The sequence below is a fragment of the Wyeomyia smithii genome, chromosome 2 (assembly GCF_029784165.1).
Source record: "Wyeomyia smithii strain HCP4-BCI-WySm-NY-G18 chromosome 2, ASM2978416v1, whole genome shotgun sequence".
NCBI classification, from domain to species: Eukaryota; Metazoa; Arthropoda; class Insecta; order Diptera; family Culicidae; genus Wyeomyia; species Wyeomyia smithii.
The window spans coordinates 188766677-188786553 of NC_073695.1; the positions used below are offsets into that span (position 1 = coordinate 188766677).

General features: G+C 38.8%; 1 protein-coding gene across 1 annotated transcript; it reads left to right on the top strand.

Moving 5' to 3' along the window:
* Positions 1-400: 400 nt before the first annotated feature.
* LOC129720277 (uncharacterized) lies at positions 401-1382 on the top strand. Its single transcript, XM_055671735.1, has 2 exons — positions 401-619; positions 671-1382. Exons 1-2 carry the CDS (start codon positions 401-403, stop codon positions 1271-1273), a joined length of 822 nt encoding a protein of 273 aa, XP_055527710.1. The 3' UTR covers positions 1274-1382.
* The last annotated feature ends 18495 nt before the right edge of the window (positions 1383-19877 follow it).

The following is a 19877-nucleotide window of genomic DNA, read 5'->3' on the forward strand; positions in this document are numbered from 1 at the left end:
GTATGTGTTTTTAGATATCATTTTTCAATATTATCCCGGTACAATCATTCAAACATGTGTCTGTCACCGAAATACGGGACCTCATATATATTTTATTTTAATTGAGATTTACCTTACTTTTACTTTAGAACTTAAGTTACTGCTTTGATTTGCAACCTCTACCTCGCTGTCAGTGAGCATACGGTAAACAGTCTTTCATTCAACAACAGGAAGCTGCTCGTTTATGGAGTAAGTACTCTGTACAATTTTAATAAAATTAAAATAATTTCAAATCGGACTTCTAGGATGCCATTTAAAATTGTGCAGACATTCCATACCGACGATCAAATGGCAGCAAATTTCATGCACTAAGAAGCGTGAATTTCAAACAAAAGCTGAAGCAGATGTCGAGCTTCCAAAAATGGAAGCTTATTCGGACACAGAAACGGAGGAGTACATAAACAATTTCTCTTCGCCTACTATGAAGGAGCCTCGACGGCAGATCACACCGATTAATGTTGACCAAAAATGTATCCGTAAGGATTTTAATCAGTTCGTTCCTTCCGATTCTGCACTGCAAAACGCATTTCTGCAGCCAAATTTAATCAATCAGAATCAAGATGAATCGCGAAAGCAAACGGTAAGTTTTGTTTTTGCTTATTTATTTGACATAACCCTAATTTTACCGCAGGAATCATTACTGACTGATGATGTTTTCGAGAATGTAGTGTATGCGAACCAAGATTCCAATGACGGAACAATCGTAATCCAATCGATCAGTCAGCCATCACCAAACGACACTGGTGCCAATCAAGCTGTCATCATTGAAAGTTTGGCGAATATCGTCGTCACCCTTGCCCAGTTGAAAACTGGTTTGGATTTTCTTAACACCAAAGTGGAGAAAATTGAATTTCTTTTAGAGTTTCGAGACAACGTTTCGCTTATTACTACTGACGAAAATTTCAAGCCAGTGGATTCAAAAGAAACGCTGGATGCTTTAGAAGCGAGCTTGGATAACGAAAAAGTAATGGCTAACTATATTAAAAATATGACTTACATCTGTGGTTCAACTGGCAAGGAAAATGGCCTCGATTGTTGCTATCTTTTAATCGACCTGGTAATGACACGGCAATTTTTGACGCAGTGCTCTTGGACGGGAATGTCCAGAGATCATACACCATCGGAACATACCGGATCAGCGGAGTCTCAAATGAAAGTTCCTTTTATGGTTTACACTAAAGTGTGTAAACTGTTTCTAAGGCTGATCTTGCAAGCTGACAGCGCGTTTACTTAAGTTATGTGCGATGTTTTTTTTTTTAAAGTACTGAAGAATAGCAAGCAACGTTTGCTATCGAAAACAGTTTCTAAGCACAAGAATCGCCCAAAAAACCTACAATATAGTATCCGCCAACATGAAGTTCAGCCGATTGCTGCCCAGATGAGATCTAATTTTGTAAACACCGGATAGAAAAACTGAATTCAAGTTTGACGTAAATAACAAAATGTATTTCTGTACATAATTCAGGTCAATAAAATAAAGTTGTTTGAAAATTCCTTTTTATTATTTACTGTTCCAATGTTGGCAGCTGCCTCGTCTTCTTAATGTTTAAAAAAGTCTAGGACGTCTTCATCTCCACCATCAATCACCTCCGGATAATTCTGAGTGTAGCTGGCGTCACAATCGTTATAAAAGTCTTGTTCCATAACATCATCCTGCTGCACCATTTCAGCGTTGTCATTTTCCGGAACCGAAGTCGAAGCTTGTTGAAAATTTGACACCACATTATACTGAGATGACAAAGAACAGCGAATTCTCGCGATGTTTTGTCTTACTCTCCTTCTATATGTCCCACTTGCCTTAAATACTTTCCAACCACTCATTTTAAACAATCACTTGGACAATCAGTTTTTTAACAACAAAAATTCTCTGTTTATGTTTTATTCAATGATATCTTAATGCAGGTTACACCTTCCAAACAATCAACATGAAATCAAATTACAGCTTGGTTTTTTAATATACCTTGCTGACTGACTATTATACAACTTTCACAGATTGTGTATTTCTGGTTTCACTTGGTTGTTATAAATTTCAAAATAAAACAATCTTAAAATCGACAATAAAACTGTGAAGCTGAAGTTAAATTATGGAAGGCATATAATGGTTGTGATGAATATTTGCGGAACATGTTTCATGACTATCAAATAAAACCAAAATATAATCGAAGACTTTAATGCGAGCCAACATAAAATAAAAATATAACAAGAATTAATTCTAGAAGCATTTTGATTGTTACTTGGGCTAGGATGTCTCTAAAAAAAGCTATAGCTGTATAAATTTGAGCATGTCGAATTAAATGCTGAAAATCATTTTTTCTGCCAACAGTACCAGTGTACCGACGTCAGTGTACCGACGTCGGATTTCCATCAGAAGTAACCTGTCGTATGTAGTTTACACACTCAACTGGTCTAAGTAAACAAATTTAGGCCAATATTCTAGTCACAGGCAGGATTTACAACATGTTGCAGAGGTTACATCTGATAGAAATCTTACTGGCGGCGATACACTGGTAGAGTTGGCAGATAAAAGGATTTTCAGCATTAAATTCGACATGCTCAACTTTGAAGAACTAAAGCATTTTTAGGGAACGTCCAAACTCTTTACTGTCTCGATAAAGTTGTCAAGCATCAAAAAACGTACCTTTTGAAGTTATAAAACGTATGGGTAAGGTCATTTTGAGCAAACTCGCAAAAAAATCTACGATCTTGCGTGCAGCCTTCCGGCAGTCAATCGGAACATTCGCCATGGCGGACGAAAACATGCGTGTAGACCTGTTTTTTCATTCTTTATTCGTTTTATTGATCAATTTCGCGACGAAATTGTTGGAGTAGATTTTACGCTTCAGGCTTGACCTGAAATTCTCGATGGGACGCAACTTGGGGACGTTGGTCGGGTTCGCCACTTGGGTACCACATCGATATTCAGCCGTTCCATCTGCTCAAAAGATCGTTTCGAATAGTGAACCGATGCCAGATCCGGCTAAAACACCGCGTTTTTGACCTTATGGTGTTTCTTGATAAACGACGCAACTTCCGTTCACGGCCAGTCCGGAGCGAAAGAAGAGCAGCTTTGACATCCTTTTCTTACCGATTGCTAGCCACAGCGGCACGTTCTTGGGGAACTTGGTGTGTGAAAGAAACTTCACCTTGGTGCATACTTCCTTTGTGGGGGAATTAAAATTCAAAGTGCCCTGCCAGTCGTTGCCATCTAGGGTAAGACAGGCCTCGTTTTTCATCACCACCGCCACATCGTGATTTGCCGGAAAAATTTATTTGACCATTTTATTCATTGCCCGCAGCTCCGAGACTAATGAACGGAACTGCTGCTTCCTGACAAGTATGTCAGGCACTTTTTCACTATTTTGCAGGTTGCACCGACCTCCTGGCCAAGCGCACGCAGCGAGCTTTCCTTGGTATTCCTCTTCAGCATCCTTTGGAGCTTCTTGTCGCTCAGGATCGTCGGCCGTCTGGAAACGGGCTTACTTTCAATGCTCTTATTGTTGTACAATAGTATCAAGATGTTGTAGATGCCGAAACGGGCGTATCCGGTGTCCACGAACTGCCGCACGATGTCTGTTTTTGACGCGACGGGAAACCGTTCTTTGAACGCGCACATTTCACTGTTTTCGCCATAACGGTTAGAATTCGACTGATAGAGCTATCAAATTTTTTCTACTGACTCATGGGTTAATATAATTGATGCTGCATGCGTAGTTTATTCAGTTCGTGCAAAGGTAAATCCATAAAAAATCGGCAATTTTTGTCCGTTTTTTTTAACGCAAACGTTAAATAAGTTTGTATGTTAACGTGCCATCGTGGTTTCTCTGTCCTCGGCAGTAAGATCAGTTTTTGCCGCTTACATCCTTCTGGGAATGCATCACTATCCGAAATAATCTGACCTCGTTTACGACCTTTCTTATCACCATTTTCGGGATCCCATTCAGTTTCGATACGTTGCTCTCCCGTAGAAAATTAGCAATGATGATGGATTTTTAATTCGTAACCATTGACACCACGAACCGTCTAATCACGGCTACCTTCACTCATGTCTTGTATTTTGGGCGGGCGGGTTCCGATCACCTCTGGCCTGAGTTAGAGTAGGCGTTACCCCACGGATTAGTGTTGGCACTAGCACACAACCTTTCGAAAAAACACGTTTTTCAGCTTTTATTGCTCTTTCCAGCGACGCTCTTGCGGAGTCGAATGCCCCACGACTAATTACTCACTCTCCTGGTGGAACATCCCTCGAGGTTCCGCCTGAATCACAATGTTACGTCAACAAACTCGGTCCATGGCAGCTTGTCTCCAGTTTCTTTAACGACCCATACTCTCAAGATTTTGTTCAATTTAGTCCTTGCTCGTTACGCGCCTCTGAGTCTAGAACCGGCTGGATTCGAGACGAACTCCATTTTTGCGAGATTGTTGTTGGGCATTTTCTCATCATGTCTCGGCTTTCTGGGCTCACCGTGCAGTTGCGCCAACTCGTGGTTCATTCTCCGCCTCCATACGCCATTTTCACATACTCCGTCGAAGAAAGTTCTAAGCACACGTCGTTTGAAAACGGCCAGTGCTTGCAAGTCCTGTTACGTTTAAGAATTATGGTAGCTCATTACATTACTTAAGGAGCTAAATTAAAGTATACGATAAATTAAATGTTAGACTATACGTCATTTGCGAATGGCGTCTATCAATACTGCCAAAAAAATCACATTTTCGTTAACTCCGCCTCAAGGGACACTCGATGAAAGGGGAACACAAAAACGATGACAGCTATATTGACAGTAAAAAATAGTGTGACTTTCGTGAGGCGAAGAACGCAAAAACTGACTCTCTCCTGGTCATCGTGACGTGCGGAAGCACAGAAAAGTGCTAGTGAGTCGCGCGCGTCTTGGATAGACTGCCGCTGACAGACAGCAAGCCAAGTTCGGAATTGCGGATCATCTCGTACAAGAGTGAACATGTGCTTTCACCGATCGTTATTGCGTCCGTTATCGCGAGAGTCGCGATCCGTTCGTCCTGATACGTTCCGAAGCAGGCGCTAGTGTTCGAGGCGACCAGAGATCGACAAATTGACAATGAGCGAAAAGTTAACCTCCAAAGTGAGCACGTGTTTAAGGCAGCTGATTGGAATAGATTCCCTCTCGCGTTGGCAGTGGTGGGTTAAGTTTGAAACGCGAATTGTTTCGTACAAGAGTGAACCAGTGCTTTTCCCGATCGATGTTGAAAGTCCCGCTCGACACGGATACGTTCCGGAACAGAAAAACTGCAGTGATCCGGACAATCAGTCATGTAAGCGAGCGCGTGTGACAGAGTTCCGGTTGGGGAGTGCGGCGATGGACAGGATCGACAGGAACGACGATTCCACCTGCGATACGCCTGCGGGTTTCTCTGCTGCGGTTGTTGTCTGACGTTACCAATGATCCGAGGTGCACAAATTTGCTAACCACCTCAAACTTATATCCGTCGAGAGCTACGCTACTGTCTATGAAAAACCTATCGCGCTCGGTTTACCCCTGCTAACAAATACTTGGCCAACTTTTTCTGCTTCACGATTCAGCAACCACTCGGATCATCCTTCCGACAGGGTCCACGTCATCAGCAAACCAGATTAACAAACTGGATTAATTGAAGATCGTGCCCTGCGTGTTAAAGACCGCACGATTCATGACAGCTTCATGCGCATTGTTGAACGAAAGGTAGGAAAGGCCGTCGCCTTGTCGAAGTCCTTCGCGCGTGTAAAACAGGTTTGATAACGTATCAAAAATCTTCACAAAGCATTGTACACCATCCATCTTGATCTTGAACATTATTGATAGTTTCGCAGGGGACCAATTTTTGTCGCAGGGAAAAAATCTGCATGCCGCACGACGCTTTACTTTTTGTTCCTCGGTTCGCGAACGTGAGGCACGCTCTGCGAAGGTCCGTTATTATGTCAGCCCTGATGGCGAACCAGTCTGCAATTGTATACTACCTTAAAGAATAAATTGAGAAAAATTATCGCATTAGTCCACCACTAGGTGACCTTCAATTTTCTAGCCATGGCGTCGTTACACAGTTTGGCAATCAGTTGATCAGCGTTCAAACGATGCATTCTGCTCGCCTCACACTCACACACACCTAACTCTATCAACTCTATGCATACTACCTAGTATTCTGATCTAAGCTAAAGCAGACCACCAGGTGGTCGCTATAAATGCAGCTATCGTCTACTCTCCAGTTCTTGCTCAGTCTTGGGCTTGATCCACTTTGAACCATTTCTACGGACGGTGAGGTACTCTTGGAGCCGACGCCGACTAGATCTGTGTTTAGTTTTTTGAAATTTTCCAACAAGATCCGGTTCTTGTGGTTCGTATGGAAATTCCTCTAGTCAGTTGCCCGTACCCTGCAATCGGGTGTTGTTGGATCGGTTAGAACCAAGGTACAGTACACTTCTTCCATCTTTACAACAGCCAACCCTTCGTTTGAGGTTGACACAAATTTTTGAACCGGGAATCTACTCGCCGTTCATATGGCTGCCAAACTGGACCTATTCGAGACTCTGTTACAGTTGATGAGCCGCGTGAAGCAGGTTTATCTGTGTCATTTTCACGCCCGTGAATTGCTAACCGATGGGGTGCATCGCAAAGAGCTTTATTTTATGGCCTGAACCACCCCCTCGCCAGCAACTCAAAAAAACTCATGAGGACTTACAAGCTTAAAAATAACTAGATTTCACAAGGCAGAGAAATGATTTTAATCTGAGCCCTTCTAGTAAATAATACATTCGACATCGAAGTGAAAATACGGTAGCTTCAATGCCGGGTTAGGAAATAGTTTTTTGACGTGGGACTACGTCTTTGTTTTCTAAACTGAGATGCTTTCTGTAAAAATGGAAATGAAACTGGCAGATGTTGCGTCAGATTTCAAACGATAATAACAGCATGATGGATAACGATAACCAATATGTTGTTGGAAAGATGAAATGTTGAACAATTTTCAACACGCTAGTTATCATTATTATTTCATTGCTATGCGGTAAAAGTTGATAAAAAGATTCAGGGAAAACTTTACATGAAAAACGAACCAATCACATGTGAGCATTCCTAGCACAGACGCCGAGAATGGACACCAACCATTCCCTATGATATTCTCTGTATCTTTCAAGGGAAATACGGCTTTTTTCAGTCTTAGGGGTGTATCAAAACGCTACTAGGTTTTATGTACGACGTTTCGGCCTTTGAACTTGGCCTTCCTCAGGGGATATAAAGTTGTACCGTTTTTCGTTTAGCGTACAAAGCTTGACGATAGGTTGTCATAGCTATCTATAGGATCTCTTTCAAAGTACCACATCACAAAGCAATTTCTTTCTTTTTCTCGGGCTTTTTATCGCACCTCTGGTAACACCAAAATGGACTCTCAAAATAAAAAAAAACTGCCAGAGTTCCCCCGTCCCGTTGTATTTGCTCCCGTGAGCTTGGACTATTTTGATGTCTCGAAGGTAAAGATTTTCGAAGAAGTTTGAAACAGCCCCTCTTGTTGAACAATTTCTAATCCTGCTGTCAGAGCATAATAAAAACTGATGTCTTGAAAGAAAATATGCTGGTAAAACCATCAATACCGTACAGTATATGTGGAGCAATACGCCGCAGGTTTCTCGTCGTCACATTTCGTACGTTCGTACATTTCAGAGTTACACTTCTATTCGTACATTTCTATTCGTGTGCAAGCGAGTAAAAACTGTTATGCTGCTGCTGATGGTGATCGAAAGTTTATCTCATGAATATAATTATCATAAATTACTCAACAAGTATTGAACATTTTTGCAATGGTTATAAGTTGTAAGTTATTTTTATTTCATTTTATCTCCTATATTCACTAACTAATCGTAACAGGCATAATATCGAGAGAGTGAAACCCTGCATATACAATTTTTGGTCCCTTTTAATTTAGAAACTTTTCTTACATTTCAAATTTTAAACTTTAACTTCTTTGAAATTGTTGATTGGTAGGATTTTTTGCTGGAGCAAAATTTTCAACATTGTTTAACTTATCTTTTTATGTTTGCCTATTAGTGAACCTATGTGAGGGCTCGATATTATTTTCAGCTTCATATAATATATTTGATTTAATCAGAGTTAAATAAGACAAAACCATTCATTATGATAATGTAAGTATTATTGGGTTTGATTTTCGAGGAAATAGAGTTAATTCTAATTCAGATGTATTACGAGAAATTTTTGGTGCTTCTTCAACAACAACAATACACATGTACCTTGTCAAATAATTGTTGTTTGAACAAAAAAAAACACTACCGACACAATACGGCCAAAACGATATCCTTTCGCGTGTTGTTAAATGTATTTCTGACAAAAGAGGGAAGGCTGGAAAAAAAACGTAAATCTCTGTACAAACGAAATGATCCCTCTAATTACAGTTTAAGTCCCACGTCACCATTTCATACAACCCTCGGGCTGTAAACCTTGTAATATTTTGTTATGCCTGCTGTGGATGAAAAAGGATTCAAATGCAATATTATTTGGCTTTGTTGTAAATTATCAATGCGTAATTTTTTTTGCCAGAACTACAAGGTTTAGGGTATTGTCGATATTCATGTGCTTACTGGCTATTTGGAGAGACAGTAATTTTCTGGAATTTGTACAAAAACGTACGTTGATACCCCCTCGTTATTACGTCACGTCAGGGGATCAAGATATGCAATAAATGTTTAGAATTGCGGTAATTGACAAGGTTTTTATAAATATTTAGAAGATGTAAGTAAGAAATTTCCTCCGACTCCAATCAAGAATGGCGCATTCTGCAGATAATGCAGGAATCATTTGAAAAAAAAAATCAACTTTTTTCAATATTTATACGTCATTACTGCTTAATTGCGAACCTGTCCTGCTAATTGTCTGCATTTGTAACAACACGAAATGAATTTGTTTTTCGTCTAACCCGCACCCACAGGGTGTAGTAAGGTACTTCGAGTTCAAGTAGTTCTACGCAACCGCATTTGGTATGATTGATATTTGGCCCACAGCCTACAAGGCAGAAAGGATGCTTACGTCTAAACTAAAAAGGAAGAGGTCAGGGAAGAATTCCGATACGTCACTCTGAGGCTCTCAAGCAGTTCGAAAGACATTTTTTAAAGATACTTTCGTCTCATTAGGTGGGGAAATATGCAGCGCCATAAAGCGTTGTGATTTTGGACCGGCCGTTGACTTTTCGACGGTCAGGTTGAAAATGAGCTATATAGGCATTGGCGACGAATTCGATGTTATGGAGCCGGTTGTCGACTTGGATTTGGATTTAACAAAGGGAGTCTTCGACAAACTGGTATTAAACAGGTGTATTTTTTTTCAGTAATCATTCATTTTCCATTCTATTTCTGGTATCCTGAAAGGTTTATTTAGTCTGGTGTTTATCGCTCTCTGGCCATTATCTTCGATTCCCAGTTAACGTGTTCAAGGTTGTAGGTTAATGTTGATAGTTAATAGTTAAAAGTTAATAGTTAATAGTTAACAGTTAATAGAACATTCTGTTATTCCCGCGCGTAGCAACTTTTCTTCGACTCCTACTGGTAAGATGCAACTCTGTGTTGTTCTGAAACATATTGGTAAGTTCAGTTCATCACTGATTATCGACGTTGCCTTTCAAAAGAACAATATTGGATAACCTTTCGAAGCGATCGTGGTTGTGATTTTCCAAAAACATTCAATTGCCAGACAAAGTTTCGAGTTACGGGAAGCTTTGAAAACAAAAGTTCCAAGAAAGGCTGTGATCTCTGGTTGAGTTTTAATTTGTTTGGCCACTTGTTGACTAATTGTCTACTGAGGGTACGTGCAAAGATAGATCAGGCACAAATTGTCCAAAGTATATCTGAAATGTTTGAATCAAATACTCTTTTATAGCTATCAATATCATTTCATGTATAGAAACATTTCGAAATGAAACTCACTTTAGGAGTAACGTAATTATAATAACAAAATCAAGTAGAATTAGATATTAGATATTAGTGATGTGAAAGGAATGTAAGTCTAGCGTCAAGTAGAATACCAAGGTCCTTTACGTGATCGACCCTCTTCAGTACCAAACCGTCCGATGATAGTCGAAGATAACCGGTTTTAAGATACGATGGAAAGTTATAACTTCACATTTAGAAATACTAGGCACGAATCAGTTCTTACGACCCCAGTTTTGCAAATACCTTCGAAAATTCTTGTGGACGACGACAGTCTTCACAAGAATTTTTGAAGGTGTTGACATGACAGCAGTGTCATGTTATTGTAAAACAGTGCAAAAAACAAGAGCCCCATGTTGCTTCCTTGGGGAACTCCTGACTTGTTAGTGAATTGCGATAATATACATGAACCAAGTTTCACGCGTAGAACTCTTCCACGAAGATACGAGCTCAGCCATTTAACGAACTGGTGAGAAGCGCGAGATTTACACAAGAGTATTGTATGGTCCAAATGATCAAAAGCTGCTTTGAGATCGGTGTAAATCGCATCTAGCTCGGGTGAGGGAATATTTAAGACTACATTTTCAATTTCATATGGGGCGTACTTTATTTAAAGGATAGTAGCTCAGAAACTGTGACTAGTATAGAAACGAGTTTTAAGAGCACGAGTTGTAAAACCAGGAAAGTCAATATACTTGCATCTTCTCTGAATAGAACAACGGTAAAAGTTATGTGAAACTCTATGTTTATGTATACTGAATCGTGTAAGGATGTCTTCTGAGTCTTACAGTTCATATTCCATTCAGATTTTATCATAAGCAAAGCAACGCTTAAATCCATTTGACGAAGGTTCAGTTTATCGCGCTCAACTGTCCCAGATCACGTATCGAATGAACAATTCACTCCAAAACGATTAATTTCAGTTTGTAGAACCGAGTCTACTTTTAAGGTGCACGCTTCGAAAAAATAAAAACAATCGCAAAAGGGCAACCGTACAAAAAGAGCGTCGATTGTTCGCTGTTGTTGGGCTGTGTTATTCGATCGATTTGATTGAAATTTATAATCAAACTATAAAATTCCGCTTTACTAGCAGCAGGCCACTGTGGCACGTGAATGGACCGTACGCGTGCAGAATTTTTTCCGATCCTATTTTTTTTTTCTAGATATTCAATCTACACTAGAGTAAAGGTAAGCATTGGACAGTCTTACGCCACCGAAGTGCTCGGCAAAAGCAGCACGTTCATAATTTTTCCTCAAAAAAAAAAAACATCACCGTGGAATTGATAATCGATCGACGGACGTACCACCTGAAGAGTTACTGCGGCAATGACATCAGTAACGTCAAACTAAAATTAAGTATCACCCATGGAGTTTGCGAAGAGTGCGTGGGTGCGAAAGAGAGCGCACAGGAAGAAATGTTGACGGGTGGAGAAATGGCTAAAAACAAGAAAAAGAAAAGTGACCGTGCATCACAAAACAATAAATAAAACATAACTTTCAAGCAGCAATCGAAACGCGATCCACCAGTGGCGAGCAGGTTGCTCGAATACCCTCGTACACTCCACGCCGGTGGAATCCATTCATTTATTGGTGTTCTTGGTGTTCTACACGTTTGCGGTTTGTATGAAGGGTAGTCTGCAGCTATTCTCAGTGGTTAATAGCTAAAGGTAGAGCCCGTGTTGCCAGTGGGTAGATTTTTAATTTGATTAAATCGCTTCGTCACTTATCTGCCAGAGAACAGAAAAACTCCTTTCATAATGATATTATGAATATTTATATTAAGCTTTTTCAAATGGCATACTCTGGCAACCAAGTTGAAACGGTAGCACCCAACGCATCCTGTTGTTTCCATAAAAAAACGCTTCACCTACTTCACCCCACCTCTCACGCATCACTGGCCAACCTAACTTGATTTAAATAATTATAATCTGGTAATACAAATATGCGCACAGTTCGAAGCGCTCACCGGAGAAAGAGAACGCACATTACTCATAAGACGGCCGTGGGTCCGAACAAAGCGCACTAAAACCCATTCCGATTGTCACCGATGGCCACTGTGCGGGAGGAAACCGCTGCCGGGACCCGAGTGGAATAAGTAATTTCTCCACTTCGGGGCTCTTTCCTGTGGCCCAGCCGGTCGGGTTCTAGATGCCCGCCGTGATTCGATCCGCATTAGAAATTCTCCGCACCGGCCGACCGTACACACAGACAATGGAACGGCTTGAACTTCCGAGTGATATGTGCGAGCTTTCGTTATTAAACCAACTATTAATTCAATTTACACCGGTACTTGGCGGATGATGACCCGCTCCAACCTCGGGCCGGGGAAAAAACGCGGCCGTTAACATTAGCCGTTATTGATAATCTCTGTTCTGTGGCGGGTTTGTCGCCTGAAAGTTCATTCCACGGACTATCGTTTATTTAATGATGGTAACATGCATAAAGTGTGGTAAAATATGATTATTAATAGATGCGCATTGTTCTAATCGTCGTAAAGCAAGGTACTTGAATTTGGATTCCGGTGGAGATCGTATCAGCGAATTGGATTTTATTTTCCCAGGTTATATCGAACAAGTTTGAGATTATAATAAAACGAGATTTTTTTATGTTTACGCCTTAAAATCAATATAGTTAGTTTCGAGTACTATTCAGTGTCAAACAATAACCTAAATTATTGGTCTTCCTTCTGAGGGAGTAAAAAGAAATCTACTTGTATAATGAAATTTTGAACACAAAAAATCTCAAATTGAACAAATTTAAACTCTTCGTCCTTTTCATCCTAGGAGCGTATCAGAAAATATATTGTACAAATACTGTACAATTTAAACATCCACGCCAAACCTTGGCTCAAAACTCACAAAAACGAAATCACAGTCGCGAACAAATATATATATTAATACATAATTCATATTCCCCTTGTTGTCAGAAACGCATGTATTTATGATTGTCATGCATTGGGCTTCTGGAATTAATTTCAAGATTTCCAACCTCCTTTCTCCGCCAGTGCATCGGTAGCATGTCCCGCTTCCTCCACCACCGAGGGCGTGGACTGGTCTTGCACGATCGTTTTCTTTGCCACTGGCTGTTGTCCTCAGCAGGGTCCGCGCGTTCAATTCGGCCCAGGTACGCCCAGAAGCTCACACTTGCCGTTGTTGCGTTGGTCTCATTGTTATCAGATCGAACTACTGTTTGTGGGATCGCGTCGTCGCGTTCTCTGTCCAAGAGGTGGGGACAGCAGGGTGTTACAAGTGAAACCATACTTCGGGCTGTCGAAGCAGTGCATTACACAGATCGAAGATTTACGGACGAAGGTGAGGAAAATTATTGAATTAAGCGCGAACCCGGGGGACTGCGACGCTTTGGCTTGCATTCGCGGTTACAGTTCTACGTGGTAATCGCTTCAACTTTCGGTCCACAGCTGAGAACTTTTAAATGCGACCATTTAGGCCTACAATTGGAACCACTATCCTGTTTTAATACAAGTTCGATTAAAAACGCACCCCTGGTTGAGGACGACCGGCAAAACGGGAAAACTGAAAGGGGAAGAAGGATGTTCTTTATTAAATCATCACGTTTTGTTTTCGGGGTTGAATGAAAGATCACTACCGCACCTGAATAAATCTTCACAATCAGAATGGTAATAAATTGTTGACTTCTGAAGAATATGAATTGGCTGGCTCTCGGGTGCATTTTAATATCTATATTCACCGAGAACGACACAGGAAGTGGATCAACTTGTTTGTTTTTCTGGGAAAAGTTTATCTATAGGATTCACACCTGCAATTAGAGAGTAGCGCGATTTGATTGATTACTGTTCCGATTTCTTATAGACCTGCGCACGTAGTTTAAAATATCTATCATTTTACGTTTGTGAAGAATACTATACAAATGTGGGATGTCGGTAATGAATATCATAGATGTAGGTATATAATGGTATGATTGACCAAACATAAAATTAATCATTGAATGAATGATGCCCGAATTTCAGATACACGCAAAAGTTCAAGCAATAATTAACCAATGTGTCCTCTCAGAAAGCACATTCAATGTTCGGCATTGTACAACATTGTGTTAAATGAATAACGCAACAGTTATGCAATGGTTACATTGACAGATATCGCAATCAGAATATGTATCATACACACAAAATCGTCATGTTTCGGCAGACCGGCCAAACGATCAGCTTTGGGACGTTAAAAAATCTCGGCTTTCGCCTTGCGGGCTACTGAATGGATCAGCTTTCTTTATAACGTATCACCATGTACTTTTGTTTTTATGAACCTCAACTTCTAAACTGCTTCTCTATCCATTTCGTCTATTGAGTCGTTCGCCGCATTAAAATTCATAAACAGGTAAGATTATAAATAAATGATGTAAATAGGCAATAATAATCCCCATTTTCCCCATTTTGTCTTCAGCCACAGTTTCAGCAAACTCTATCTTTTCCTACACCCGCGTGGGTCCAAATAGATTACGAACAAACCTGTATGGCGATCGGGCAACTGCGGAGACGTCGTACAATAGTACTATGAATTAAATATCTCAGACAACAGATTTAAAATTGTATGTCTACTAATTGAGAACATACGCACACATGCCATGTTTGAGCGAAATAAGATACGAACAGTATTTTGAAAAGCACAAATTGATATCAGAGAATGGTGTAGATGTAGGCCCTGCTTGGTGAAATTTGTGTTGTAAACCTTCGGAAAGTCTGGAGGTTACGTCCGTCTGTTCTGAAAGGCAGCTCCACCAACCATCTTCCAGGCGTCCGGGTCTAGATTCATCCTTACGACTATGTTGTCCGGAGTAGCGTCTGACCTGTCTCACTGCCAGATATGCTCAGTCCATCCACGCACTTGGGTCACATGGGAAACTCCAAGTCTCCGTGGTCTGGATCTGTGTCAGGCGGAAGTTCACTTCTCCATGGCGCCTCTCAATCCATCCGGATAACACCGAAAAAAGTCGGTGTGTCTATTATTTCTCGTGAAATTGTTATCAAAGATGACCTTCTCGTATCTCGTATACCCACTGTACCACATTGGTCGTAGTGTTCTTCATCCTCCTTGAAGGCGATACTGATAGGGATCATGCTAGATAAGAGGCACTTGTAGCTCACGGGCACATGAGCCTACAGGTACTTTCCGCTTTCCTAGCGCTTTGGATCACGCTACTGCCATACACCGCTGAGCTATTCGACATCAATCGAGATAGTGCTGCAACGGGCAGTAGAAACTCTTTAACAGGTATTTTTAACGAGGCTCCCGAGAGTATTGAAAATCGCTGTGGGGTAATAGTGAAGTTTTCGACTCTAACCACTGCCTATTTTTTGGATTTGAACCACTGCGACCATTGTTTTGATCTTTTGTGGTATAACCAATGCCTATTACTCTGATTATTGTTCACAATCGTAACCTCCGTCTGGTGCACGAACTCTAATTTACTAAAGTACATGTAGCCGTTGATCGTTTGTACAGTGCGTAGCTGTCAACTCGACCTCTTCGATCGACTCGTCGTAGACCTCTAGCGATATGTTGTCCGCAAAGCCGACGATCATAACCCCCACAGCAACGGTTTTCAATTTTGTCGTCCGCGTAGCCCTTGCACAGTGGTACGAGAGTTAAAAAACGTGAACATAATTCATTTGCTCTCCAAATAATGGTTTTATTGACATACTATCTTTCGAAGATATTTAGTATATAAAAAAACTCAATTCATGACAAAAAATTTCAGTTCAAAACTCAACCGCTAGTGGCGCTGCAAAATCTAACTTTTTAGCCTTACATTTAAGAGAAATGGTGTATTCAGCAAAGTTATAGATAAAGTTCTTACAAAAAACTTGGTCAAAAACACTTTTCTTCTAATTCTTCTTGTTTTGGATATATAACGTTTCTTATTAAACTTGTTTTTTAGTTTTTTTTTTTCAAATATATAAAAAACTCATTTAAAAGGTAATAATGTTCGGCATATATTTGTATATCAATCAAACACACAACTTTGTAGAAGACACGAAACAGATAGCTTCCACACAAGCCGAGTTATTGCCAAAAAATGTTAAAACATCATCGATTTCTGTACACACCAAGAACACAAAAAAGCAAAAACTAGCAGACGAAACTCGAATAGAATGAAATATTATCATAATCACTCTATGAAATCACTTTGATCGTTTGTCCCTTTTAGTATCTTCATTGCCTGATATGAAATTCAAAAAGACAGTTCATAGTGCAATTGCAGGGCGAATATGTCATAAACTTTAATTATTAATAGCATTGGACAAATTCACGCAAGGAATCGATCTCACTGTATCGATCTTTTTTTAGTATTGTAAATCTAGTAGGCATTTCCTAGTCCCTGTTGGCCAGCTATCCGAGTAGACACAAGAAAGCCGGAACAAAGTCATCAAGAGGTATGGTGAACATGCTGAAATATTTGAAAACGAAAAAAAATTATTATTATAATAGATACAGATTAGACCACACCAAAAAGTTTAGGATTCATTTATTTTAGCAAAATTAATACATGATAATATAATTTAATTATTAGGACAATGCAATAGATGATACAACATTTTTAATTTGGAAAAGGTAAGTAGTGATCAGTAACCTGGCCAACGCACACTGTTTCCAAAGCTGCAAAAACGTAATCGAAATTATTTTGACCCAAAAAACTTCATTTTAGAGCCATAGTGTCTCCAGTAAAGTTGTTTCATTAATTATTCTCTATGTTGTAGGAGTTACAGTTTTGTGATCAATCCACTCAACAGTGAAAAGCTAATTTTACTTTTTTCATTTTTGCATATAAAAATCCATCGTGTTCGACAAAGTTGTAGCACATTTAATAAAAAACAACTTTGTCAAAGACACCATACTTCTATCTGCATTTTAATGGACCTATGTAGAGTTTTCTTCAGATTGCCACTAAAAATCAGTTCTTTCGATATATCTTTTAGTAGTGATTTTCTACCATTTTCCAATGTTCTATAATATTGTTTCCTATAGCAAAACAAACGATTTCTTCGAAGGAAGTTTATTTTTATCTCACATATTTTTTTTTAGTAATTGAAGATTTCTACCTCAATAATGCACTTATTCACACTAATTACTTTTTACTCAAAAAAAATTGATTTTGGAGCCATAATGTCTTCGGCAAAGTTTTTTTTTTCAATTATTCTTCATTTTATTTATTTATTTATTTATTTATTTATTATTCTACTAGTTGGCCCGTAGTGGCTAGCCACTTTCAAATGCATTTTGGGCTATTATAAATTGGTATTTGATATGATATGATAAATTATTTTTTGAAATATCGAGTTGAAGATCAAGATTTAACTATGACAATATCGACAATTCGATGCAGGTGGCCAACGCAGGTTTAAAACTTAAGTAATTATCTGAACTGAGATAATTCCTCCGTTCAGTAGATCATGACAACGCTTGGATTGATTGCTTACTTGAAAACGAATTTACATTTTGCTTCTTATACGGATCCACTGCACAGCTTTTTCTTCATTATCTAAAGAATTTTTCTCCATTATTTGATTATTTTAGTAAAATTGTTATCGAACGATTAATTTTTTTGAATTCAAAACTTAAATAATAGTTTGATGTTATATTTCAACTAAACTTACAAAATGGATAAAAATGAATGTGATTGAAAAAAAAATTTCACAAAAAAAATTGATCATGAAAAACTATTGGATTGCTAAAGAAAATATTAACACGTGCAAATTTGCAAACTGCAATTTGAAATAACTTGAAATAAAGCAAAGCTTGAAATAAGTGAGCTCTGTCCTCTTTTAATCATTAATAAGTAGTTCAAATCGCCTTCAATACTTCGATATAATTTCACAAAACCCAATCCCGGTGAAGAGAAATCAGTTGTTACCTCGAAAAATGAACTTCAAACTCTTATTACTCATCAACTGTTTACACAATTGACATAAACTGTATTGCAAATTAAAGATAGATCATTTCTATAACCATGAACATGAATCAAAGTTTGAATATCACACGCCGGGAATGGGCCAATCTTATACTGTAGATTTTATAATAACTGCTGAAATTTTCACGTATCGACAAAAGAGTTATCATTTTTTCCGTACGATGTTAACGCCGTAGTATACTTAAAGGATTGATTGAAGGAAGTCTATCCTCAATGAATTACAACGGGTATGTACTGCATTACTCCATCACTTGACAACCTAAATTTGATGTCAAAGTTATTATGTTAAAGAAGTTTTTGGACATGTAACTATAAAGTAATGTTCATAATCAACTGAAAGTGGTTTGGCTGATTTTAAATTTCATTTGCATGCTTTATATCTCCGATACTATGTCTTTCTTACATCTCAAAATTGCCTTCCGCCCATTATTACATTTTTGGTGGTTTTTCTCGATGCAGCTGCATTAGAAGCTTTAGCCATGTGCTAATTCAACACGTGTTTTTAGGCTTTGATTTCCTCACGACTGATTTCATACCAGTCGAGAGGAGGTGAGTGGAGGACTAAAAGCAACTTGTAGTCAGAACAGGAGTGTTTGCGTTGCTACCCGCAAAAATATAACAAACTTTAGTGTACCTCAGGTTCAGAGTTTGCTTGGGAAAAAGGCAATTTGAGTAACTTTCGTTTGTCGTGTGCATGACTGAAAGACAAGCAAACTATATATATTCCGATTTCCATCTGACCTTATAGGTCTCCATGAAAGTTAGTGGATGGGGAAAAGCCTATTTGAGGCCGTCCTCATGTAGGCATAAAAACCCCATCATCTTTTGATAAATATACATAAAATTTTACGTTACAATGAGTCAATAACAAAACGACTAACAGTTCATATCTAACATAGATTTAAATAAATAATACATTGGGTCCAACTTAGTCATTACATAAAATATCAATCCTATTATTAAACAATATGGTCAATTATAAAATAAGCGACATGTACACTTTCTGAAGAAATTTATGTGATTTTATGAAAGATATAATTGTGCGATTAATCCACCCAAAAGAGAGAAATACATTTTATTTTCTCATTTTTGCATATAAAAATCCACTTTGCTGAGTAAAGTTTTAGCATATTTTATAAAAAACAACCTTGTCGAATACATCATATTTCTATCTGCCAATTGAAACTGACTATTGTGAAGTTAGAATGCCCTAAAAATATTTTTTTGGTATCACTTTTTATAGTGATTTTCTACACTTTTTCAATGTTCTACAATGTTTTTCAGTACTATAAAACACACGATTTTACCGAAGAAAGCTTATTTTTATCTCTTACAATTAGTTAGTTATTGAAGATGTTGATGTAAGCCTAATCACGGTGTCGTACCACTATTTGATTGAGTGGTTTACACTTGCTGATTATAGGCATCGTCCTAATAAGGTATTATTGAACGAATAAAGTTCACTGCCTTATTTGGAGAAGTCATCCAAACGTCTAATGGTTGTAATATGTTTTTATCAAAAAATTGCTTCCTCTTTTGTAAGAGTGCTTGGCAGTCACATAGTAAATGTTCTGAGGTTTCTCTATCTAGGTTACAGAAGCGACAGACATCATCTTGCAACTTACCTATCTGCTTTAAGTAATATTTGCTTGAGCAGTGACCCGTCACAAGGCCACTGAAGGTACAAAGATCTTTTTTGGAGATATTGAGTAGTTTTTGAGTTACTGTTTTGTTGGGTGATATAAATCTCTTCGATTGTCGAGCTGTTTCATTATTTTTCCAGGTGTTATCTATTGTTGATTTTTCCCACTTCTTGAGTTCCATTTTGAGGGCACATTCTGAAATCCCACAAAATGGTTCTGGTCCTATGAATGGTTGCGTTGATCCATTTCTCGCCAACAGATCAGCTCTTTCATTCCCTTAAATACAATGTCCAGGTACCCACAATAGGTTCACT